This window comes from Macrotis lagotis, chromosome 6 (assembly GCF_037893015.1).
Source record: "Macrotis lagotis isolate mMagLag1 chromosome 6, bilby.v1.9.chrom.fasta, whole genome shotgun sequence".
Taxonomy (NCBI): domain Eukaryota; kingdom Metazoa; phylum Chordata; class Mammalia; order Peramelemorphia; family Peramelidae; genus Macrotis; species Macrotis lagotis.
The window spans coordinates 57,515,835-57,543,170 of record NC_133663.1 but is presented as its reverse complement, the minus strand read 5'-3'; the positions used below and the strand labels follow the sequence as shown (position 1 = coordinate 57,543,170).

At 35.4% G+C, this 27,336-nt stretch overlaps 1 protein-coding gene across 6 annotated transcripts in view; it reads right to left on the bottom strand.

The window, feature by feature from the left end:
* SPHKAP (SPHK1 interactor, AKAP domain containing) overlaps window positions 1-27,336 on the bottom strand; it is a 154,527-nt gene that overhangs the window by 72,668 nt on the left and 54,523 nt on the right. For all 6 annotated transcript variants that reach the window (XM_074191213.1, XM_074191212.1, XM_074191211.1 and 3 more), the window contains one exon: window positions 2,471-2,578. In XM_074191213.1, the coding sequence (XP_074047314.1) occupies window positions 2,471-2,578 (108 nt within the window). The remainder of the gene's footprint in view (window positions 1-2,470; window positions 2,579-27,336) is intronic.

Genomic DNA, 27,336 nt, shown 5'->3' with positions numbered 1-27,336 from the left:
TCAGAGAAACTGGGTTCATAGTCTAAGTTATGAAACATCCCACCTGTGTGATATTGAGCAATTTCCTCACATATAAATGAAGCAGTTGAACTCATCTCTAAGAACCCCCTTCAACTCTAATTTAGTGATCATAAAGGATGATTACTGCAAATCTTTAATAAGGATTTGATAAGCTTTCATTTAAGTAATGGCAAACTTGTAATCCTAGCTTAATAGGAAAATGTCTTAAAATGATTGGAATTTAAATCAAAAGGTGGAGAGTGATTTGGAGATCATTTATAATTTTTCATCAATAAATCAGTATGCTGTAACATTATTTTGAGAGTCATGAGTACTGAATTCTAGTCTCTGTTATGCTACTGACCAGCTGGGTGATTCTGGGAATGTCACAGTTCATTCATCTGTGAACTAGGTTGAACTCAATGTACTTTTTCTGGCCAAATAGTCTCTCAGCCATAAAATGTGAGAAAAATATGCAAATAAATGTGTGATATTCTAGGTAAAACAAAATGTGATAGAAAAAGAAAAAGGAGATAGCTTCAAGGGAGATAGTTGAAAACTAGATTTTATTTTAAAAAAAGGTCAAAAGATATTCTTTCTGGTTTTAAGTCTCCACTTCTACTTGTTTCTAGGACACTTTTGTGGCATACTCGGCTCTGGGGTTGGGCTGTCCTGAATGGGGAGTGAATGCTACCTCACCCACCCCTCTGTGTCTCACTGGTCTATACCTTGTAGCTCATCCTTTCCAGGAAATCTGAGGCCTATGCTGGCATTTTCCATCAGCTCTGCCCTTCTGATGGGAGAGAGGGGTCATTGTAGATTTACTAGAAATAAAAAATCTTAGCTATTGATAGGCCAAGGGAGGGTGAGATATGTGACCTATTTTTACAATCTTATTTGTTGATTATGTAATCTTGGGGCCAGGTTATGATTCCTGAAGATCATTGAACTCAAACTCTGGGTTCAAATGCTGCCTATCAGTCTCTCTTACTGTATCATAGACAAATCACTTTTCCTCTCTCAGTCTTAATTTACTGGAGACAGAACTAGCTATAAAATGTGGCAAGAAAATGACTATAAGTTTCTTGCAGATCTTAAAACAATATGTAAATAATGGCTACTTTTATTCATTGCCAAAAGCTTTAAGGGAAAAGAATCCACTTATTTGAACTCCCTTATAATTCACTAGCTACTTGGGTGATGTTTAGGATCTCAATGCATCTACCTTCAGATATCAATGACTCCACAGTCTTTAGATATCATTGTAAACTGTATCAAAAGTGATGTGTCAAAAGACATTAGAGTTACATAATTCTTTTGCATTTTCAAAACATTGTAGCACTTTATTTGTTTCAAACCTAAAAGAAAACAAATTCTTCATTGCCTCTTAACCAGGTACTACTTTTCCAAACAAAGCACCAGAAACTAAAATAATCTAGGCCTAACCTTGACCACATATCTAAGGAAAGATGTTAAGTATGTCAAATGGGTTGCACATTCTTCTTCAATGTTGCCCTGAAATTCTACAGAATTGGAATGTGAAACTGATAAAGTGACTCTCTGATGACCTGTCTCCTTATAGATTAAAAAACCCAACTCCTATTTTCCCGCTTTTACCGTATTTCTCACTCTACAGAAATTCTGGTGAGCAGCTTATAAACAGAAATAGCACAAAGCCGATGCTTTCAATTTAAGCAAGAAAATTTAATTTCTCTATTGTCTGGAAAGAGCCCCCATCTCTTTCTAACCACATACAAGGATGATTCCAGCAGACCTGGGACTTACAGCTCAATTAAAATACTCAAATCAAACAGATAACATTTCATTTAAATAATTTCTTATTTCCATATTTGAAAATTTTAAAGTATACAATTTATGCAAACATTTCATTTGTTAAATGAAAAAGGCTTTGTATATAAAACTCAAGATACAATAGATATAATTTAACTTAAGCTTTGTTCTCTTTTTTTAGACTTAGCAATAATCCTGTTACATTATTATAGCTATAACTTGAAAGAAATGCAGAAGGCTTTATACTGTCTAAAGTCCACCCATACTCACTTTTCATAAGAATAATATCCATCCACATAGTGACTTTTCTACATTTTCAAACAATGTGAATTTTAGCCTTTTAAATGGTTAGCTATTCTTGATTGTTACCTTGCAGAGTTTATATCTCTATTTTTTCCTCTGAGGACTTGGAAAAAAATCTTCTTTTAAACAAGCAAAATTCATATGTGAAAATAAACACAATTATACCTGAAAAACTGTGACAAGAAATATTATCCCTTTCATCTCTATTATATCAATAAATGCTCCAAAGCTTCCTTAATCCTATTCAAATTTAAAAATTAAAATCTCCAGAGACATATGATTAGCAAATTAAAGACAATATTTCCTGAAAGGTAGTACTGGTTATTCATTGTCTTTTGTTTACAGAGATATAGAAGTCAAATGTTTGTATACTCACGGATGCACAGTTTTCGGACTTGTCTTCCACAAATCCAATTTGGCATGGGGTCCTCTGGTTCTGTAGCCAGTAGTCTGTTGATTCCAGTAGACTATTACTGCAAAGGACCTGTTAGAAGAAAAGCCTTTTTTAATGCTTTTCTGCCAAGCTTTCCCTTTTAACAAGCATCAAGGACTGACAGTAGCTCTTTTCTCAAGGACCTATAAGTGTTTCTTCTTCTCCGAGAGCATCAGCAGGTTTCTTGGATATTAGAAAAAAATCTGCAGCAGTATATCGTTACCAGTATGAACAAAATAATCAGCCATACTCTGTGTTTCATTTGGGGGGGGGTATGCTAATGGGGATGTTCTTTCTCATAAATTCTAATACTTCTGCTGATGATCAGCCATCAAGGGGGTGCAGCATGTGGAGGATGACTTGACTGGCAACTCATAGTAGCCTTCATTTTATGACTACCCTTTTCTTGCTTTTCATTACAAAATCAAGTTTCTTGTCTTTGTCTAACTAACATCATGACCAAAAATTATATTACAGTAAAAACCAATTAACAGTCATTCAACAAGTATTTATTAAATGTCTCCACTGTCCACTAGGCAAAGTACTGGCAATACAAATATCAAAAACACAAACAAGTAAACAACCCCCCCCATTAAATACTAAAAAAATTCCCTTGGAGAGAATACAACTATCAGGGGAACACAAAATATACAAATATTAACAAATACAAAATAAGTACATAAATAAAATGCAATTTTAGGGACATTCACTAGTAATTAGTGGGAATGCTTAACCTGGGGTCAGTGAACCTTTAAAAATATTTTGATAACTATATTTCAATATAATTGCTATCTTTTGTAATAGCACACATTTTATTTTACACATTTCAAATCATTATTCTGAAGAGGGGGTAACCACCAAAGGGGTTCATGATATAAAGAAAGCTAAGAATCTCTGGAAAGCAGAATCAGAAAAGAACTCATGGAAAAGGTAACACACACAGAGCTTAGAAGACAACTAAATTTTCTAAGAGGGCAAAATGAGAAGGGAGAACATGCCACATGAGTGGAACCTGCTATGTAAAGGCTCTTAGAGAGGAGGTGGAGCGGGTTGAGTGAGAGGAACAGTAAGAAGACCAAAGTGAATAAAAGTCAAATAATATTTGTGTTTTTATTTTTTATTTTAATTTTTTTCAAATAATATTTAATTAGACAGTCAGACTGGGAAAGTCTAAATGTCAGAGGTTGTATTTGATCCTAGAGGCAATAAGGAAGCAGGAGAGTTTATTGAGTACAAAGGCTCAGGGGAAAGATTTTTAGGTATAGTATTGTTGAATAGATACTATATCAAATAAAGACCAAATCTGTCTAGAAACAAACAAAACCAGAAAAATTATAACTACTATTCCAGTGTAAAAACTATATGTAAATTTTTTAGGGGTTTGCCCCTTTTAGGTAATTTCTTTCCAATACATTTATATAGATGGTGTTATGAACTGGGTGCCAGATCTGGAATTAGGAAGACTCTTCCTGAGTTCAAATCTGGCCTCAGACACTAACTGCATGACCCTGAACAAGTCACTTAACCCTATTTGCTTCAGTTTCTTCGAGTGTAAAATGAGCTAGGAAGAAAATGACAAACCATCCCCAAAGGGGTCACAAAGAATCAAAATGACTCAATGGAAAAAATTAGAAAACTTAACACATTTTTAAAATTCTTTGTTACAGAAACCTTAGTCACTGAATGTTACAGCTGGAAGGGGCCCAAGAGATCATTTAGTCCAATGCACTTGTTTATTATAGATGAAGAAACAGGAAAACTGATGCTTTTATCATTTATCATTCATTATACATGGGTTAACAAAGATGCTTTGATTATGCTGTCTCATAAGAACATTTTAGGCAACACAAAGATGCTTCTGCTGTCTTGTCTAGGAAATAATTAGCCAAATATTATGCAAGATTTATGTTTCTGTTAAGATGACTTAATGTTTGGCTTCAGTTTCATCATTGTACTGGGAAAGATGATTGGGCAGCCAGAGACATTTCTACTTCTTTTTTTAATCCAAAATAAATTCATATTCATTTTAGGCCTATTGGTTACATGTATACACTGTGTACTTTTGGTCTGACTGAATGCTAAGCTAGTCTAAGTTTGAATCCACACTGTTTGATTTAGCTGAGTAATATTTTTATTTTTAAATCCTTTCCCACAGAGTACATGTTTATCATTGCCGGATATGTTAAATCTTTCATTGCGTGGTATAAACAGATACATTTTTTTTTCTTACAGAAGTACAGAGAATGAAGTACTAAATCATTTTTTTTTTTTTTTTTTTGATCTAGGAATGTGGTTGTAGCAAAGGCTAGAATTGAAGTCAGGAAGATCTGAAATCAAATCTCTACCTCTGACAATTATGTGGAACCTCTGTGAACCTGCTTCTTCTAATGCAAAAAGGAGATAGTCACGTTTGTAGTCCATATTTCACAGGTGGGTTGTGAGGCTCAACTCAGATAAGCATGCAAGACTTTGCAAGTTTGAAAACATTATATGAATATTATTATTATTATTAATTATACAAGGATCTCCTGGTGTGAAATTTCCCTCCACCAATGCAGATCAGCAATTCATATTTAATTTATAGTCTTTTTCAACCTGTAGCACAGCACACCCCAAACACCAGAGGGCAGAGGGAAACAATTAAAATCAAATGAAGATTGTTTACTAAAATAAATAAAAATATAATACATAGATAATGTGTATATGTGATGTTCTAAATCAAAAGTGGCCACAGGGATGGGTTGCCTAGGCTGCTGAGAGGTTAATTAATTTTCCTTGGTGACAGAGTTAAGTAAGTGTTAGAAACAGAATTTAGATTACTGGTCTTCCTGAATCCAAGAATAACCTTTTGTCCACTGGTCATATTATCCGTTTTTTAAAATCATCAACAGAATAGAAGTTCCCAAAGGCTGTAGGTCAGGTATACCAGCATCATTAGGAGCAAACATTACCATGGGGGCCTCCTGCCTTTGGGGCTCAACAGTCTATGTGTACACATATACAAAATAACATTTGTCCTGAAAGCATTTCTTTTGAAAGCTGTACCACACTTCAAATGAGGAAAGCTTTCAAATTTCTCTTCTCTAATTTCATTGTACTTCATTTTGAACATGAAGACAGTTAGAAGCAAAGATCAAATTAGACAAAGGTTCATAGATTTAGAACTGGAAGGGACATCAGAGACCATTTATTCCAAACTTCCATTTTATAAATGAAGAAAAAGTTCTCCTCTGATTCCCATCCCTCCCCCCTCGCCAAAAGTTATCTTTTCCCCAAAGCAGAGATTGTGAGCATTCCAGGCAGCATTTGAAGTCAGCATTTATGACTCTATAATCAACCTTTTTTATATTGTACCTCCCTATCCATTAATCAATTAAAGCAAAAATGATTATTTACTTGTTGAAGGGTTTTTACTTTCTGTGAACATGATGGACTCTGGGTAAAATAGAAAATCCCTGTTTGTTTTCAGATTTCATGAATGTGAATGAAACTACTATAGTGATGTTTTTAAATTAACAATCACATGAGACATTGCTGAAACTGTTGTTAATGTTGTTCAGTCATTTTCAGTTATGTCCAAATTTTAGTGAGCCTCTTTGAGGGTTTTTTTTTTTGACATAGATATTGGAATGGTTTGCCATTTCCTTCTCCAGTTTATTTTGCATATGAGAAAATTGAAGCAAATAGGGTTAAGTGACTTGTTCAGGGTCATAAAGTTAGTAAGTGTCTGGAGCCAGACTTGAACTCAGGAAGATGTACTTTCTAAGCCCAAGTCCAAGTTCTATTCATTGTACTACCTAGCTGCTCTTCTGCAGAACACTTGAATATATAAAACTTTGACTATGAAACATCTCCTTGACAATTTTCTAACAAACCAATTCCTATGATAGCCATGTTTCAAAAGTGCATTTCTCATTTAACACATTAGTTCATCAACACTCCCTTATGAAATAACTAGGGTTCTTCTTCATTGATTTTCTAGAATCCTAGTTAATCATTTGAAAATCACACTTCATTCATTTATCACACTTATTCAGTCAATCCTCCAATGAGTTTTTGGTTCTTTGTCTCTAAGAAAGAACTATTATAAACATTTTGCACCTTCAGGAACTCTTCCTCTTTCTTAGCTCTCTTTGAATTACAGACTTGGTAGTGATAACACAGCACTAACGGGCAAAATTCCAAATTACTTTTCATAATCATTGGGCCAGTTCTAATAGTGAATCAAGGTTCTCATTTTCCTGTGGGCATTTATAATATTTTATTTCATTTGCTTTGCCAGTTTTGCCACCTGGAGCCTCCAAATTGTTTTAATTTTCATTTCTATAATTATTAGTGATTTGAAGCATTTTTTTGCCTGATAATAGATAGCTTGGATTTCATCCCTTGAGAACTGCCTGTTTTATACACTTAGACTATTTATCAATTAAGGTATGACAATTATTCTTATAGACCTGAATCAGTTCCTTATATATCTTGATCAAAGAAACTTGCTGCAAAGGTGTCCCTACTTGCCTCAGTTAACTATTTCTTTCATAATATTTGCTATTCTCTTATATTATGTTCATCAAGAATACTATCAATTCTTCATTTGAAGCTTATTTTAGTATGTGGTGTGCATATATATTAGTCATAATAATGATACTGTGCTATTTTAAAAGGGGATAAAATTATACAGATGACATTGATCTATGTGCTCACTTCCCCAAATCCATAAAATATTTATGAGAATAACCCATACAGATATTGAGGTTATCCTTTATGAATGTAATAAAATAGAGCAGATTGATTTTTAAATACTGTTTTCTATAGCGTACTATATCTTTACAGTCACATATTATACATGATGATTCACAGAATGCATGGTGCTAATACCTTTAGTGAGTGCTTGATAACTATTAAAAGCTCTCATTTTAGCAGAATAACATTTCTAAGTTTCTCTTGCATATATCAAAACCATCCAAAATTCTTGGAAGTAGATGAGAGCAGATAAATAATTTTGTACAATAATATTCTGATTATGCATGTCAACTGAAGCATAAAATGGTTTGACATTCATGTCTGTCACTATCAGAGAAGGTGTCACAATCAAATGGAAAAGGGATTCCTCAATGATTGTGAGTTTCATCTTTAAGATGTCCTGTTTGCGGATAACAAGCCTCTGGTTGCTTTCCATAAGATCCATTGTATTTTGCTGATCAGTCTTTTCAGTAATATTCAATTCTTTGTGACTCCATTTAGGGTCACTAGAATGGTTTCAATGTCTTTAACTCATTTTACAGATGAGCATTGAGGCAAACAGAGTTAGATGTATTGTCTGGAGTTATACAACTAGTCTCTATGTAAGAGTGGGTTTGAACTCAGAGTGATGACTCCAAGTCCAGGTCTCTACTCATTTCAAAGAACTCTGTTAAATTATTTATAACGGAAAAAGCCAAACAAGTGACTAAAGAATACCTACGGTGTGATAGGCCACATGCATCTTGGAAAGATGCTTCCTGTGGGGAATGACCTGGACTCAGAAATGCACTCAGAAACTGGCTTGGACTGACTTTGGAAAACTGTTTTTAATTAGCTCAAACTTCTCCTGGAAATAAAAGCCTGCCTTTTAATATTGGCAGTCTTCTGGTGGTGCCTGGCTGAGAGTTATGGACTACTAAATCTCTATGAGGTACACTAGATCGTTTGTGGCCTAGAACACTGGATTTCAAAGCAGGAAAGCCTGAGTTTGAATTCTTCCTTATACACTATCTGATTGCCTTGGGAAAGTCACTTACCCTCTCTTGGGCTCTCTTTCAGTTTGCTTATCTGTAGAATGGGAAAGGGATGGCTCCCACAGAGAGATCCCTATATCTGCAGAAAGGCATTGTCTACTCAAAAGAGTTGATAAATTCAAGGGAAGAATTTGTTTTCTATCAAAATTTTTTTCCATATTTTTGCATTTGACTTCTCTGGTGAAATGAATAATCTGAGGTTTGTCTGGTAGGGGCTTTTTATCTGATTTGGCTTTTCTTTTGACTCCCTCCTTTTAAGATCCTTCAAAATAAGGCTAGGGATTGATTGTATGTTAGAGCTCTTCACTCAAGTGAATTTTGGAATCGACACCTTCATTTGAATATCCTGAAGTGCTAGAAGAGATCCTTCTAAGAAATGAGCTCTTTATATTTAGGATACCAAACAACTTCATTTCAAGTGATGCTAAGCAAGAGAAATAAATAAAGCATGACAAAGAGAACACATCTAGATTTAAACAAACAAAATACTTGCATGTTAGCTGTTTTTATGCTTAGAGATTTTATTAAAAGAATAAGCCTAAAAGTTTGCATAGTATGTTCTTCTTACTAATTGAATCATAGCAACTTTTTGGTGACAGTTTTAAGCATGGGATGGTGCTTTATGTACTGGTAAGAATAATTGACTGTTTGTCTTCCACAGGACCTTTCATGTCACAGACATTTAATAAATAGGTGTTTAAATAAATTGACCTGGAGTTGAGTCATTAGTTTTGGTTCCATCACTGTCACTAACTGGAACATTCTAGAACAAATTACTTAATCTCTTTGTTTTTCAGTTTCTTCAATTTCAAACTTAGAATGGATGGAAACATTAAGTACCTACTAAAGTACTGAGTGTTTTGAAAATATTATCTAATTTGATCTTTACAACAATTCTGAGATTATTATTATCATTATTTTATAGTTGAAGAAACTGAAGCAAGTGACTTGTCCAGAGTCACACAATTAGTAATTGTCTGAGACTACATTTGAGCTCCAAGTCCTTTTGATTCTAGAACCTGCTCTCATTCCAGGACACCACCAGCTGCCTCTAGATATTTGTACCATATGACTTCCAAGATTCCTTTCAGCTTTGTGATTCCATTATATTGGGGAAAGGTAGGAGGGAAGTAGCCAAAAATACCAAAACCAAGACTGTAATCAGAATTTAAATTCTGAGCTTACCTTTCAATATGGAGAGGCTCTCAGGCAGAGGAAATAGAGGCTTCTCTGGCCAGCAGGGAGATCATGTTTTAGCTTTGTGATTCTGGAAAGTCAATTAACCTCTCTGTGCCTTAGGCAACTTTCCAACACTCTTCTAAGATAAGTCAGATAGTTCACTAAGGAAGCAATTAGGAAACTCCTACTATGGGTCAGATACTATGCAAATATTACCTCATTTGACCTTCACAACAACTCTGAGGTAGGTGCTTTAATTATTCTTATTTTACCTTTGAGGGAACTGAGGCAAGTAGGTGTTAAATAACTTGACTAGGGTCACACAGGTAGTGATTTAAACTGCTTTGAACACAGATCTTCCTGATTTAAGACCCAACACTGTATCCGTTCTACACTTAACATATGTAGGATACTTTAGGATGATGTTTATCCTTCATTCTCAAAGACGACCATGACATCAGGGATGTGATGAGGGAAGGAAGTGAATTGGATTTGAGTGAGGAGGTGCTGTGCTAAGTCACCAGTCTCGCTTTTTCCTTTGGGGCCATCTGGATCCAGTGGCCAGATATGAATCAGGACAACTGAATGTGAGACAATCTGAATTAAGTGACTTGCTCAAGGTGACACAGCTAATAAGAGTCAAGTGCTTAAGGTCAAATTTGAACTCAGATGCTCCTAACTCTAGTGGTAGTGCTCTATCCATTTAGCTGCCCTGACTACAAAAATTATCTACTTATTGCTCCAAATTATCTGCCGTTCTACATATAAATACACATATTTCATCTACCCAAACAAATGGACTAAAATGCAAGCTTTAAAATAAAGCTACCATTGATCATGTATGGAGTGTTCTTTGTTGATCTTGGACAAACCATTATGATGAGTAGTTCATGCAATAAGCACCTGGAAATAATAATGATTGTGAAATTTTTTGAATTATAATCTCTCTGCTAAGACCAGTTACTTATGGAAAAAAAAATCTCCAAGCTCTGGATAGTTCACATATTTACAGTCTATTTTAAATAGTAAATTTCACTTATAGTAGATAAAATAATCATATCGAGTGAAAGTTTGAATTAATATGGCATCTTTTTTCTAAAAAATGTCATGTGTATTCTTTTTTTTTAGTTTTTTGCAAGGCAAATGGAGTTAAGTGGCTTGCCCAAGGTCACACAGCTAGGTAATTATTAAGTGTTTGAGACCGGATTTGAACCAAGGTACTCCTGACCCCAGGGCCAGTGCTTTATCCACTGCGCCACCTAGCCACCCCCATGTGTATTCTAAAGATTGAAGAATGACCTTGTAAACAGGAGGCTTTTATAGAGAACTCTATTACAGAAAGATTGCTAGAAACAGTATAGGATTTCAGTGCTGGTTCTGTTAATCTCAATTGCATACATATTTATTCCTTGATGTATCCACTAGACTTTCATTTCCCTTCATTTCAAATTCCTTTCAAATTTCCATTCATTACAACTTACAAATATGCTACATTTATTACATGCAAAGCACTATGCAAGACTCTAGGGATTCTTTGGCTTCAAGATGCTTATAGTCTATTTTCAGTGTGATAAAAAGGTAAAATAATGATAAGAGGAAAAAGATGATTTTAGATAAAATGTATAAAAAACTTTCAGGAGAGAGAAGTCACTTTTGTTTGCTATAATTATGGAAAGTTCCATGGAAAAGTACCACTTCAGCTAGGTCTTGAAAAATAAAATGAGCCAGGGAATATATTCTAGGTATGGGAACTGTTCACACACTCACACACATCCCTTTCTTCCCTTCTCTTTCTTAATATAAGGATGACAACTTTGAAGTGTCTAATTTCACTAGAAGGTAAAGGAGAATGAAATAAAATGAAGAAGCAAAAGTTAAGTGGGAGCCAGATTGTGGAGGGTATCAGGAATCAGGCTTAAGAAGTTTATATTTGTTTTTCAAAGAACATATTAAATTGGTAATCCTTGTTTATTGCTTCACCTCAACTCCTTTTGATTAAAAAAAGTGAAAAAAAGTGTTAGTAAGTGCCATAAGCTACCTGAAGGCAATGATATTTTTCATTTTTTTCCAAAGTGAGGGCATTGGATATAGATCCTTCTGTACATCAGTCACATTTGGTGGAATTAATCACAAAGCATTTCAGTCCCTGAGTTGTCACCCTCACCTCTGTTCCCATTTCTTTGTACTCTTTAGCATCCTCACAGAAAGTTTTATGATCCTTAGAATATTTCTTCTTCAGGAGGGTCATCTGGGAGGAGGTGCTTGTTTTGGCAATCATTCACCAGTATTTTTAGAGTGGATGACTGGTTGAGTGATTAGGTGACAGTTTTCACTGTTAGTTTTCATCATTAATTACTGGTAGAAGCACTTGCCCTTTTCCCTTAGGATGGTAGAGTTTTGTTTTCAGTGTGATGCCAGGTGATTTGAATGGATGCTCTGCTGGGGAGTTGATTTTGATTCTGAAGGTTCTCATGTCAAAGGGAAGGTTTTTTAGGAATGGCAAACTCTTGCCAGATCAATAAATTAGGTTGCTCATGCTGGATGTAAAGAAATTCTCATCCTACATTGGTAGATTTCTTTCAGCTCATTCCATAATATCCTTTGAACCATCATCTTGGGTCTGTTGCTGCTTCTGCCCATATGAGTCCATGTTTTTTTTCTGTAGACAACGAGGAGCCACTGATGAGTTTTTGATTAGAGGAATGGAACATGTAGATCAGTGCCTTAAGAAGATAGTTTTGGCAGATAAACACCCTGCTAACAATGTTCTCTTCCTCCTAAAATATTCCTTGGACATTTTGCCTGATCTCTTGTTTTCCCCACCCCCTCATAATTCTCTGCCTTGTATTATACTCATTAATTCCACAATATTTACCTAGCACCTACTATGGAAAACATCTAAGACTCTTCATTAGACCCTGTGAATACAAAAAATAAAATGAAAACTAGCCCTGACTACTTTCACTGAAGGATGATAACATATACACATTTTTTTAAAATTATTTAAGGCAATGGGGTTAAGTGACTTGCCCTAGGTCACACAGCTAGGCAATTATTAAGTGTCTGAGGTCATATTTGAACTCAGGTCCTCCTGACTCCAGGACTGACTCCCTCATATACACATATTTGTAAATAAATCTAGCTCAACAGTTAATAAACATTTCATAAATGATGAGCTGTACTTTGAAGTAAGATAAGGATTTTGTAATCTGGAGACTAGGAATGCATGCATTCTAGAGATAGGAGACACTCTGTATAAAGCACAGGGGATGGAGAGATGCTTGTTTATTAAATGCCCACTATGTGTATAATTAAGGGAACCAAGGCAGCCAGAGATTAAGTGATTAAAGTTACACAGCTAGTTAGTGTCTGAGACTGGATTTGAATTCAGATCTTTTTAACTCCAGATTTAGTGCTATAACCACCCCACTATTACCTATAGGGTACCCAATAATAACTCGTAGGATGGGTTGTCTATAAGTGCGTGTAGGGGAGTGTAAGTAAGACTATATAGGGTGCGACTATGTCATATTGTTGAAGAGGACCCTTGGAATCCTAGAGGGAGCATAGATTTGTCTGTACTTTCTCCTTGATTGTCTTGACTTTCAACTCCTTGCTAATCATTTTTGTTCTCTCCTTCCCAATCTAAACATTGTCCTCCTAGCAAGAGAAAATAGAAGCAAAAATAGAGTTCAGTAATTCATCTTCACCTTCATCCATTATGAGTATATCTATTCTTTTTCCATCAGTGATCATTTGTCCTCCTGTCATCCTCAGCAAAACCTAAGAAGCCCTTTTCATTGTCAGTCTCAATTGTACCTAGAAATTGAATTTCTGTGGATCAGATCTGTGATTTCAAAGGTATAAAGAACACTCTTTTCTACTGAAAATTGAAAGCTGTTATAACTTAGATTCTTAGAGTTGCCTACATCTACTGAGATGACTTTTCCAAGATCATAGAGACAAAGTCACAATGTCTCAGAAGCAGAATCTTGAACCGAGTTTTAATCGACTATTAAGAGTGACTCTCTAGTTATTCCATTTAAAAATACTTGATTAGAAAAAATGGGAATTGAAGGAATGCCTATCAATTAGAGAATGGATGAACAAGCTGTGGTTTATGAATGTAATGGGATATTAATGTGCAATCAGAAATGATGAGAAGACAAATTTCAAAAAACCTTGGAAAGAACTATATAAACTGTTAAAGAGTAAAATGAGTGGAACCGAAATAGCAACATTTTATTATGATCAACTATGAATAACTTAGTTTTTCTCAGCAAGACGATAATCTAAAACAATTCCAAAGGACTCATGATGGAAAGTGCTATTCACATTAGAGAAAGAACTGATGGCTGCAGAACAAATCATCCTTTTTCAGTTTGTTTTTTGTTTTATCTTTTAGTTTACTTCTTTCAGAACATGATTAATATAGAAATATGTTTTACATGATTACACATATATAATCTATATCAAATTGCTTACTATATTAGGAAGAGGGGAGAGGAGAAAAGGAAAGATAAAAAATTGGGATTCAAAATATTGCAAAAATTGATTGTCTTTACATATCATTAGAAAAAATAAAATGCAATTAATTTTTTTTTAAATTGGGTTAGAATCCTGGCTCCAACATTTGCTAATTTTGTGACTATGGGGGAAAATTACCTAGTCTCCTATGTAAAATGGGTATAACAATATCTGTAGCAACCCACTACCTCATAGGGTTGTCCTGAGGATTCAATGAGATCATGTATATGATGTGCTTTTAAAACCTTAAAGTTTTATAGAATTGTCAGTTGTGCACTGATTTGACTTATTGGTTTCATTCTACCTCATCACTGAATCTAAGCAACAAGCAAGTTTGCTACCAACAGTAACTAAGCAGAGCAGATGGAGAAAAAAAGTGATGAAAAGGGTTGTGTGTGTGTGTGTGTGTGTGTGTGTGTGTGTGTATGTGTGTGTGTGTGTCCACATATGCATGCAAGTCTATGTGAAAGAGAAAGTCAATTAGACAAAGAAAGAGATGGAGACACAGAGACAGAAAAAAAAGAGAGAATGTGTGAAGAAGAGCATCATCAAAAATTGTTGGACTTCCATGAGCCAATTTGGCAGAATAAGCAATACGTTGCCTGAATTCTTCCATATTTGCCTTTAAACAATTTTAAAATAGTTCCCTAAAATGAATTCTGGAACAGTAGAAACAACAAAAAAAAAATGCAGTGAAACATTTTTCTAGCTCAAGTCGACTTGGAGGGTTGATTGGAAAGATTAAGTAAAAGGGAAGTGTGTCCAGGGCAAGCAGCTTCCTGGTGAGTTAGCAGGAAGCCCTAAACCTCAGTGCAGGTCAGTGACTGGGGTCCAACAATCCCTTTGCAGCAGTAGCAAGTTCCTAACTCTTCTCCTATGTAGCCCTTGCAGAACCATTTTTATTCCCCTCCCCCCAACCCATATAGACCTCAGAATAACACCAAATGAGCTTTCAAACCAGACCTCTGAAGTAGCACAATGTGCCACTCCCTATCCCCCTCACCCCATCTCACTGAAGCTTCAGTCCCCTGGCACAGCCCAAGGGACCCCCCACCAAGGGCCTCAGAGCAGCACCACCAGACTAACAGTCAGGGCTTGCAGACCCTGTCACAAAAAGCTTCCAGCCCAGGAGCAGAATTCAACATAAAAGTAACAAGATAGGCTGGAAAAGATTAACAAAAACAAGCAAACAAAAATCATCTGGCCATAGAAACTTATTATGGAGATAATGAAGATCAACACATAAACCCAGAAGAGGAAAACAATGTCAAAACACCAAATACAAAATAACCCTTCAGGACAAATGTGATTTGGTCTCAAGACCAGAAAGAACTTTAGGAAAATCTCAAAAAGGAGTTTAAAACTCAAATAATAAGGAATATTGGAAATATTGAAGGAATATTGGGAAAAGAAATGAGAGTGATGTAAGGGAACAATGAAAAAGAGTCAATGACTTGGAAAAAGAAAGCAAGTCCTTAAAAAGTACAATTGGCCAAATGGAAAAGGAGGTACAAAAACTAACTAAAGAAAATAATTTTAAAAATTAGAATTGGATAAGTAGAAGCTAGTGACTCTATAAGACACCAAGAAACAAGAAACAAAATCAAAAGAATGAAAAAAAATAGAGAAAATGTGAAATATATCATTGGAAAAACAACTGACCTGGAAAATGGATCCAAGAGAAACAGTGTAAAAATGATTGGACTACCTGAAAGCCATGATTTAAAAAAAAACCCTTGACATCATACTTAAAATAAATCATCCAAGAAAACTCTCCTGATATCCTAGAACTAGAGAAAATAGACATAGAAAGAATCCTCTGGATAGAGATCCCAAAATAAAAACTCTAAGGATCATTATAGAAAAATTCCAGAACTACCAGATCAAGGAGAAAATATTGCAAGCAGTCAGAAAGAAATGGGTCAAATACCATGGAGCTACAATCAAAATTATACATAATTTGGCAGATTTAGCATTAAAGTATCAGAGGGTATAGCATGTGATATTATGGAAGGGAAAGGAGCTTGGACTACAACCAAGGATTACCTACTTGGCAAAAGTGAGCATTTATGGTTATTCATTGCAATGAGGGTTTTCAAATTTCATTGATGAAAAAAGAAGAGATAAACAAAAAAAAGGTTATTTCTAATTTTGAGACTCAAACAAATCATTAAAATGTAAAAAGAGAAAAATAAGGAATTCAATAAAGTTCAACTATTTTCATTCTTACATAGGATGATGATAACTCCTGGGCACTTATTATTGTTTGGACAATGAAAAAGAGTTTATATAAACAGAGGGTGCAAGTATAAGGTGACTTCATAGAGGTGATATGAAAAATTAAGGGATTAAAGAGAGTATTATACTGTTAACAGATAGTAAGGAGAGATAGAATGGGGTAAACAATCTCACATGAAGAAGCACAAAAGACCTATTACAGTAGAGAAGAGGGTGGGTGGTGGATGTTATTTGAACCTTATTCTCATTGAAATAGACTCAAAGAAGGAATAGTATACATCAGCTATGGAAACATAGCTAGGAATAGATATTGATATTTCCCTAGAGGAAAGTAGAAGGGGAAGGGCTGCAATAAAGGGGTGAGGAGAGCTGATGGAAGGGAGGGCAGATTGGAGAAATGATAGTCAGACACAAAATACTGGTGAGAGCAAAGGTGAAAAGGAGAGAGAGAGAGAAAGATAAACAGGAGAAAAAGTAGATTGTTAGTGAACTACAAATGCAATATAAGACAGAGACAGAAAGACAATGAAAAAGAAATAGAGATACAGAGGGTGCAAGACATAGCTCTGGTAGGGGTGTACTCAGGACTAAAGTATAGCACTTGGATGATACAAAAAGGGGTATATACATATATACACACACACACACACACACATAAATATACACATATATATGCACACATCCATACACATATATGTGAGAATATATACATAGATCTATAAATATCTCTATCTCCATAAAGATATCTCTGGTTCTCTGTATGTGTGTATATATGTATGTATGCATGTATGTATCTATCTATCTAACTGTGTGTCTATCTATTTCTATAGAGCTCTCTCATTCTCTCTCTCTCTCTCTCTCTCTCTCTCACACACACACACACACACACACACACACACACACACACACACACAAACATATATCCCAGGGAAAAATAACATCATAAAATTCTAGGAATCAGAAAATTTTTAGCTAAGAAGTGATGGTGAGGAAGAGGGAAGAGTCAGTGGGGACAAATGCTGCAGTGGTATTAGGAGGGATGAGAATTGAGGAAAGGATATTGGATTTCATAATTAAAAGATAATTGTAAACCTTGTAGAAAGCACTTGCAGTTGAATAGTGAGCTTTGCACCAGTTTGAAAGAGGTTGAGAAGAAAATGGAGAGGGATTGGAGACAAAATGTATATGTAAATTTTCTTGGAATTTTGACTGGGAAATGGAGGGAAAGTACAGGATGACAACTTTAGGGTCCAGTGGAAGCTTTTCAAAAGTGTGAAGACACTTGGATATGTTTGTAGCCTAATTATACATCTAAAATAAATAAATTCAAATAAATATGGTTGGAAGGTAAGGGAATGGAAACAGAGAAAGTTTAATAAAAGCTCTTTGATTAATTCATTTAAGTAGACAATTCTTTTTAGTAATCTGTAAGTGAAAGGGATGAGATACAGTTTGAGAGGAAGGCAGAATTAACTAGGATTTTTTAAAAAGCTGGTTGGCTGGGCATGTTTGTAGGCAGAAGGGAAACAGCTTGTTGCATGGAGAGATTGAAAATTAGAGAGAAAAGGTGGAACAATTTTTGGACGTCCTTGAGGAGACAAGTGAATGGATTCAAGTGTATGGGTAAAAGGGTTTCGTTGGTTATGACAAAGAGTCCCTTTCATTGGATTAAAAGAGTAAAAGGGCGATTTACAGTGGAGGCTATGTTCTATGAGTAGAATAATACATAGAGCATGTGTACACATACACACACACACACACAGACACACATATCTTTTTTTACCAACAAAATAGGTGACAAGGATATTGCATAGATGAGAGTAAGGAAGAATTGAAACTCTGCTAGGGCTGCAGCCCACTGTCAGTTTTAATAGAACTGGAGACAACCATTGCATGTTAAGTATGATTATGAACTTTTAATGTATATTTGGATATCTTTGCTTTTAAAATTGGAATTTACCACAAAGTTAGTCACTGTCTCAGAATCTAAACACAAAATGAATTATTTGTCTTTATATTTTTAAACAATAAATTATCTTTATAAAAGAAGATTGCTACTCTTGTCTTATTAAAATGAATTAATCTATAATTGCCAATCAATCATTACCAAAATGTTTTTATAAAGATATTGCTCTGTCAATATGAATATTTTAAATATATATATATATATATACACATATCTATATAAAGAGATCTATAAACAGGAAGATACTGAAAATTAGTGATGGAAGAGAGACTGAAGGAACAAACTTTAAGAGAAGGTAAGAGATGGGATCCGATATATAAATAGAGATTATTTAGCTTCAAAAAATTTTCAAGGATTCATATTTTTGAACAAGAATCATCATCAGGTAGTTTTCATTATAATGATGTGAGTGGTTTTTTCCAAAATTTTTCTTCCTGAATTAATTTTGACCTATATTTAATTTTTCTGAAATCACATATACACTATCATATCACAAAGTACTATTTTTTAGGGGGGTTGCAAGAAAATGAAGTGACTTTCCCAAGGTCACACAGGTAGATAATTATTAAGTTTCTGAGGCCGCATTTGAACTCAGGTCCTTCTGACTCCAGGGCCAGTGCTCTATCATCTGCATCACCTAACTGCCTCACAAAGCACTATTTTTAAGAGGTCTGGACCAAGATTTTGGTCAATCTTCAAGCAGCACAAAATTTCTCCAACCTGCAGAAGAACTTTATTTTGTGTGCAAGCTTTGTGGTTGGCAGATCTGAACATAACCACACCCAAGCTGGTTACTTTGGTAGTTACTGGTCATTTGCTTTCAGGAAAAAAAAAAAAGATTTACCCTTCCCTTAAGAGAACAAGGATATTCTGTTACCCCACTTCCTCATATTGAAATGATGTTATTTTGAATGTGTAAAAGACATTATCATGGGCATCTTGGAATATCAGCTCTAAAGTGAGATCTTGTTCAACTGTTCATAAATATAACAAACCAAAAAAAAAAAAAAAAAACCAGCCTCTTCATCAGTACCAGCCTACTGTTTCCAGACCATGACATTCCTTGAAACAAATGGGATGTAGTATTATAGTTATTAAATGGTGAAGTAATAACTTTGTTCAAAGATGCATCATTCACAGTCATTCAGCCTGATATTTTTTTTGGGGGGGGCAAGTAGAGATTTGTTCTATGTGTTTTTATAAATATAAGCCTCGGGGGCGGCTAGGTGGTTGTAGAGATAAAGTACTGGCTTTGGAGTCAGGAGTACCTGGGTTCAAATCTGGTCTCAGACTCTTAATAATTACCTAGCTGTGTGGCCTTGGGCAAGCCACTTAACCCCATTTGCCTTGCAAAAAATAAAACAACTTAAAAAAATAAATATAAGCCTCTATCACATAACATGCATTTCTTTTTGTATGTTTTTTCTTTAAATAATAAATTAAATATCTTGCTGGATTTTCTCAGAAAGCAAGGTTAATCCTCTTATAACAAATTGTTTTCAAAAACACTAAAAAAGGAAAATCAGAATTATAAATAATGCTAGTTTCTCTGAAATAAATATGATTCGAATATTTGTGTCCATTGAAGGTTGTTCCATGTTTTCTGAGTACTCTGCACCAAAATTTCTTTTTAAAATTGTTTTAAAATACTAACATAGGTACAGCAAAATGGCACAGTGGATAGAGCACAGACCCTAGAGTCAGGAGGACCTGAGTTCAAATCAGACTTCAGACACAATAATTGCCTAGCTGTGACTTTGGGCAAGTCATTTAACCCCACTGTCTTAAATAAATAACATTAAAAAAATAAAATAAAATAGTAATAAACCCCCCTCTTTTTTCTTTTTCCCATTGGTGAATACCTGGTATAGTGGATATAAACCTTTTGGAGTAGGGATTAAAGACCAGCCTTTTCCACCTAAATTCTGAGTGATCCTTAGTAACAGAATGTTTCTGACTTTTTGAGAGTAGGAACTTTTCTATTTGATTTTTCCTCTCTATATCCTCAGTACTTACTATAGAACCTGATGGTAGGTACTTAACTTAATAAATGATAGTTGCCTGAATACAGGGGGCAAAGTCTTTACCTGGAATTTTCTACAGCGATGAACTCCCCAAAGTTATAATGTACTCCTTTTGTTACTTGCAAGAGATATTTTCTTGTGTTTCAAGTTACTTGTTGGAAATGGACATTCATGTGTGTCCTCTCTTAGATGTTTTCAAGGACAACAAAAAATTCTGGCACTTAACACAGGATAATATAAACAGTCTTCCAATGCACCCATTATTCCTGAAGCATTACTCACAGCTTTTAGTCTTAGATTTGGGGCATTTGGCAAGCTGAAAATGGACTGTCTGTGTTATGTAGAGCTCTTCAAGAGAACTTACCAATGGATTTTGACAACTTGAGCTGGTACTTGGTGCCACTCTTCTAAGTGTTGATATCTGGAGCTGAGAGAAAAGCTCCCAGAGGGGACCAGTGTATGATCCACCAGAGTCATGATGCTATTTAGGGCTCCCTTGTGCATTAATCATCTTTGATATAGAACCCTGGAGGACTGACAGTTATCTTTCACTTCTTGATAAAATAAAATATGATGGTATTTCTCTGAGATGGGGAGGACACAATTTTAATTAAAAAAAACCCACAAACCAAACAAAATCTTTTAACTATTCACATAGAAGTTACCTTTTTTTGTGTTTTGCATTCCAAAGAGAAAATCCCTAGGAAGTCATTTTTATAAATGGCATGAGAAGATTTGGAATCCTAGGCTCATCATGGCCATAGCAGATTCAGTGCTACTGAATCTGGATCATGGTCTAGTGTCTGATCCTGGAACATCTTACTGCTCTGGTGTTTTTAGCTCTAAAGAACTATGGCACTTGTCTCATAATCACCAGCATCAGTGAGATTAGGATACCTGCTTCAATTTTTTTTTGGTGATTCAGTTTTTAATGCTACATTGTACGTTTGAGGGGTACACTCCTCACATGGAGGTCTTCGAGGGCAGAAAACAAAGTCAACATGCAATGACACTTTCGGTAATGAGATTCTCTGACTTAGCCTGACTTTTCCTATAACAACAGACAAATGTACCATATCAGGTCAGTACTGAAAGTCTTCATCTTCTTCTGATCTTTCAGAGCTTATGTTTAATTGAAACCCCCATTTTTTTTTTTTAGGTTTTTGTAAGGCAAATGGGGTTAAGTGGCTTGCCCAAGGCCACACAGCTAGGTAATTATTAAGTGTCTAAGATCGGATTTGAACTCAGGTACTCCTGACTCCAGGGCCGGTGTTTTATCCACTGCGCCACCTAGCCGCCCCAATTGGAACCCTTTCTAAGAACCCAAAGCATTTTTTTTTCCTGTGGCAGGATGAAGCAATGGAGCAAGCTTGGGGTGGTAAAAAGATTTGAGTAGTTCAAACCCATGTCTTACTAATATATTGATTGTTTTATTTTTATAATATACTTGCTTTGATCTACTTCATGATGATTCTTAGACTACCAAAATATGGCTACGAAGTTTCTTCCTGTGCCTTGTCTAATACTTTGCATTTGGATGTGTTTTGAACTGTATCTTATTCCAATATAGTGTCTAATTCATTTTATTGCATCATTACTTAGTACATCTTTATTTTTGCTCAAAGAGATTCTTTCCTTGAACCTTCATTTCTGTTTCTCTTGGAAATGCATTAATTCCATTCAAAATAGGGGCATTGTTGTTACAATTGTTGCATGTTGTTACAACATCAATTACATTGATGTTACAATTAAATCTTTAGACATAAGATAAAGATTTGGAGGCAAAAGGTGAAAGTTTAGAGCTATGAAAAAGTATAATGGGCTGCAGTCTATTTTTTCAGGGATATTTTCATATTATTCACTTTTATGCATTCAATGTCCTAGCTGTCCAATCCTATTTTCTGTTTTCTGAACTTGAGATCCCATCTCCCATTTCTGTCATTGTTTAGTTTTTTTGCATTGCCAAACATGCACCCCTCAACTTTGAAATACTTGGCTTCCTTTAGAGGTAGCTCATTGCAGCCTTTTCCAGATTCCCTTAGGTGTTAGTGTTTTCTCTTTCCCCTAAATTATGATGTATTTGTTCATCTATTTTCACATTGTATACCTAGAACAGAATGCAAATTTCTTGGAGTCAAGAACTATCAACATTTATCTCTATATCACCAGTGCCTAGCAAAGTGTTTTGAACACAGAACTTAGATGGAAAATATTAGCCATGTCCCTTCTTCCTTCTATGATACAATGTCCATGGACATGATTACTCAACTCCTATGAGTAATAACTCCTATTACTCAACCCTATCAAGGGTATAGTACCAAAATCTCCATCTGCAAAATATTGCCCTCTTTAACATTTTATTCTTGATAAACCTGGTCCATGATATATTACCTTTAGTCTATGCCAGCATTCCCAAATTGCAATTTTGTATAGAAAGAGAAATACATTCTTTCTTTTTTTCAAAAAATATGACTTTCTGGCTGAGCTGTGAATCAGTTTTAATTTGGTTGGCATAATAGCCATATCACAGTCAATGAGGCTTATGTGAGCTGTGATTATTGCTAAATGAAAAGGTTATTATATTGGCTCTAACTAGCCTGATGCTTGTTTACAACTTAGCCCGCCATTGAAAAAGGTCCCTAGAAACTCTCTAGGATACTAGCTAAATCTCCATCTTCCTCCTCATATTTCAATTATTGAAAACAAGAAGATGCCTCAGGCAGAAGTTTTAAGCTGGGTATCATCTACCACTGTGGAAATGTTTTTTCAGCAGCTCACACAACTGACCCTTTGGTTGTTTCATTGAATTATACCGCCATATGGCATGGAATTGGGACCCAAGGGTGCAGAGAACCTCCCTGATGGGAACAGGGAATCCTCAAATGACCTAATTGTGTATGATCCTGGTCTGAGAGCTTCTGTGTATCTGTTGTTCCTGATAGTGTATACAACTGGTGAGCTCCTTGAGAGGCCAAGCAATGCTTAGCATTTGTTGTTGCTATTCAGTTTTGACCAACTCTTTGTGGCCTCATTTGGGGTTTTCTTGCCAAAGATACTAGATTGGGTTACCATTTCCTTTTCTAACATCACTTGGATGAGGAACTGAGGCAAATAAGGCTAAGTGACTAGCTCAAGATCATATAGCTGGAAAGTGTTTGAGGGCAAATTTGAACTCAGGAAGACACAGCTTTCTGAGTTCAGGTAAAGTAAGTTCATAAGGAAAGTTTGTTGACTGATTTATTAGTCTTTCAATTTCAACTCAACCATTTTCAATTTTTTCGATTCAACTCAACTTTGATTTCTCATCAGCTCATTGGAAGATAACAATTTGATAATCTACACTACTCCTTTTCAGATAGTTTTCTAATTTCATAGGAAATACATGTGGGCACCAAAAGACTCTTAGGGAACATATTTAGCAAACCTGCAGGTGATATAATTGTCCAGAGGGATGACCAATAAGTGTGACAAGAGAACTAGAATCCAAAAGATCTTGTGAAATAAAATTGAATCAAATAAAATGAACATTACTAGAGACAAATGAGAGTTCTATACTTGAGTTCACGAAGTCCACAAGGAAGAGGAGATTTAACAAATTTGAATTTCTTTGGGAGTCAACAAAGTGATATGGCAGGACCCCCTTCCCCCAATCCTACTTTAATTTTCTGACTTCTCTGAAAGGCATAGTGTCCAGAATGAGGGAGATAATTCCATTGTGTTTTGCCCTGATTAGAAGGCATCCAGAGTATTATCAGTCAAGAAGATGACAAGGTATAGTTTCCTTAAAAAGGATGGCTGGGAGGGTGGGGGGCTTAGAGACCTTGTCATGCCAAGGCCAGTGGAAGGGAACTTAGGAAAGGAAACACTATGGCTATCTTTAATATTCAAAAAGCTGTCACAGCAGAATCAGTTCTACTTCTCTCAGCACTAATAGGCAACATATAGGTCTTTGTAAGGGGGAAAAATATTTCCCACAATTACTGCTACCAGATTTTTTAAAAGTTGTATGAATATGCTAGTTTAGGTGGGTGTGGTTGCAGACTTCTTCAAGTAAAGGACAGATGACCATTTGTTTAAGATTCTTGTCTAAGTATGGATTGATTTGGAAATTCTCTGAGGTCTTTACAACTCAGAGAATCTCTGATTCTGTGAAAAGTCATAATGTTGGGGGAAATGTGGTAACATTGAAAGAAAATTGACCTAAAGAATTCAATATTACTTTTGTTCCTTGAACAGTTTAATTAAATGTTAATATGTTTCTTTCCAAGATCCTTCCATTTGCTGACAGACTTCTGGAATTTTGTGTGTATTTATCTTCCTTCTCCCCCCAAAACTGCTTCATGAAATCACATTGAAATAGTTACTGGGGAAAAATTGTAACATTTTAAAGCAATTTTGAAGGATAGCTGAAAGAAAAGACTATTTATGCAATATTAGTTGGATAAGATGCAAAATATAAAAATCAGTTTTTTTATAATCAAAAATTTATAACTAATTATTTTAAAGAGTTTTTTTTTTGCAGTGGGGCTTTCAATTTTATCATTGAAATGTAATATACTGGCATGTTAAGTTTTTCTTTGCTATTTTTTATACTAGAAGGTAACTGCTTCCATTAAGGGCACAGACACATTCAGATTATTGATGCTAGGCTTTCTGCCTGGCTTATATCCGATGTAGAGCAAAATGGTGAGGGTTATAGGCAGGAGAATTGGGTATAGATAGATGGTAGCATCCTTACTAATGGCCATTTTCTACATAGAAAGAAATATAAAAATAAGTCAAGCAGACAAGCAGCTTAACCACAAAAGGCAAAATGGTAACTTGGTGGAAATTGTAGGTATTCAGTGACCATAGAAAAGCATGTCAAGAAGGAGGAAGAAAAGAAAGGAAAAGGGAGAGAAGAGGGCTAGCTAAAGGAAAATGTGGGTGGGTGAGGGAGCATGATAACTGTTTCCAAGTTTTGCTTAGAAGAGGGATTAAACTTGTTTGTATCTATTTCAATTTCTGGAATATTGAAAAAGGATAAATTATTATTTTAATATTAAGAAATTCTTCCTCAAAAGTAGAATGGTATTTCAGGAAGTAGTGGCTTCTGCATCATTGAGGGGGTCTTCAATGGTAGATGGCTACTTGTAGGTAAAAACATAAGGACTCTATGAACTTAACAACATAGGAACTCCCTTGGATGATCTGAACTTCTACTCATCTACCTCTTCTCATCACGTGCAGAAATTGTCTATTTCCTCTCATAAATCTCCTGCAGAGGGAGCACAATCCGTGTGAGACACATAAAGCTCTTGATGTAGAATAGATACAAGGGGATCATGCTGACTGCCTGTTATCTCTCACTCTTACTACATAATTAGTTTACTACTTTAGCTAGACAATTAATCAATTGATTAAACAACCTTCAGAGTGCCAGGCACTCTACTAGGTTGGGACACATATGAACAATCCCTACTTGCAATAGTTTGCATGCCGATGAAGGTGATTACAAGAACACACAGCTACCACACAAGCATAAAGTTGATAAATACAAATGTATATAAATTACTTAACGACATCTGATGACATCTTTCCAAGTAGTTCTCTTGCACAAGTCCTTGTTGGTAATAAGTTGCACCTTTTTCATGCCCACCTTTCCATTGCCATGTATGTGTCTTGCAACTTGAATTCCTTAGAGAGACTTATTCTTTGACTTCCCTCTATATTTCTTTATGTTAAATGAATATCTTAGCTCAAGAATGGAAGTGCCAACCTTTCCATTTCATAGTATATGCTGGAATTTCATCAGGATTAGAATTCATTGGCATCAAATATGAAGACCATTATTTCTCTTTGATGAAAATGAGGTGACTCTCCTGTTCTCCATAATCTCTCTCTCATAACTTCGTGCCTGGAGAACTAGAGTGTCTTCATTTATTTCTTCATAGAAATCCAGGGACTTCTCTCCTAGTTCATCTTTTATTCCCATCTTTTTTTGCATGCCATTTTCTTTGAGAAGACTTTTCTATTCAAAAACCTTCAGCATCTCTTATGGTATTGTAGCTCCAGAAGTGAAAGGGACCCCAGAGGCCATCTAGTCAAGTGCTCTTTTAATGATGATGAAACTGAGGTCCAGAGATGTTAAAGACTTGTAAAGCTAATGAACATTAGAGGCAAAATTTGAACCCAGGATCCATGATTTGGGCATAGCATCATTCTCTTGCTATAGCCTTGCAATGTGATGGCAGGCCATAGTTGCCTATTTAGTTGGAGTAGAGAATTTCCTGGGCAGGGATTGAACATTGTGTTCTACTTCGGTTACTATACCCCAGAGCATAAATCACATATATTTTTCCATCAGAAGGAAAAACTCATGTGTGCCACAGGAAAGAACTACTCAAAATTCAAAAATGGTAAAACTTTCCAAACACACTAATCATTATGCAGTATCTTAATGTTTTTCCTTTATTTTCGAAGACCACATCAGGGAAGTAATGCCATGACATGTACATGCATTGGATTTGAGTGGGTGGGATGCTGTGCTAAGTCAACAGCCTCATCTCCTCCAGAGCCATCTGGGTCCAGTTGCCAGATATAAATCAGGATGACTGGAGATGGACAAGTGATTTGTCCAAGGTTACACAGCTAGTATATGTCAAGTGTCTGAGACTGGATTTGAATTCCTGCTCTCTTGACTCCAAGGCCAATGCTGTAAGCTATCTACTGTGCCACTGAGCTGCCCTATGTAGCATCTTATTCCCTTAAAAAATAGCCCTAAGATTCTTAAATCTTGGTATAAGTTTTAATCAAAAGCTGATCCATCAAAATATCTTTAAAATATAGATCTTATGTTTTTATTTCTCAAGATCTCCCTCTGTACATTAACTGAATCTCTTCAGTTAATTAGAACCCATCAACTATAATATTGGATAAAAGTGAGTTTTGTAGAACAAGATGAAATATTAAGGGACATCTAAGGGCCCCTCCTTCAAATGCATCTGTGCTATCTGAGACAGTTAATACTGTTTAAAGAGAACTACTTCAGCCTAGAAAATCTCCAGCAACTTGAAATATCTAATCAGATGGCATGTTTAAGATCAAACCCTACTTCTGGGA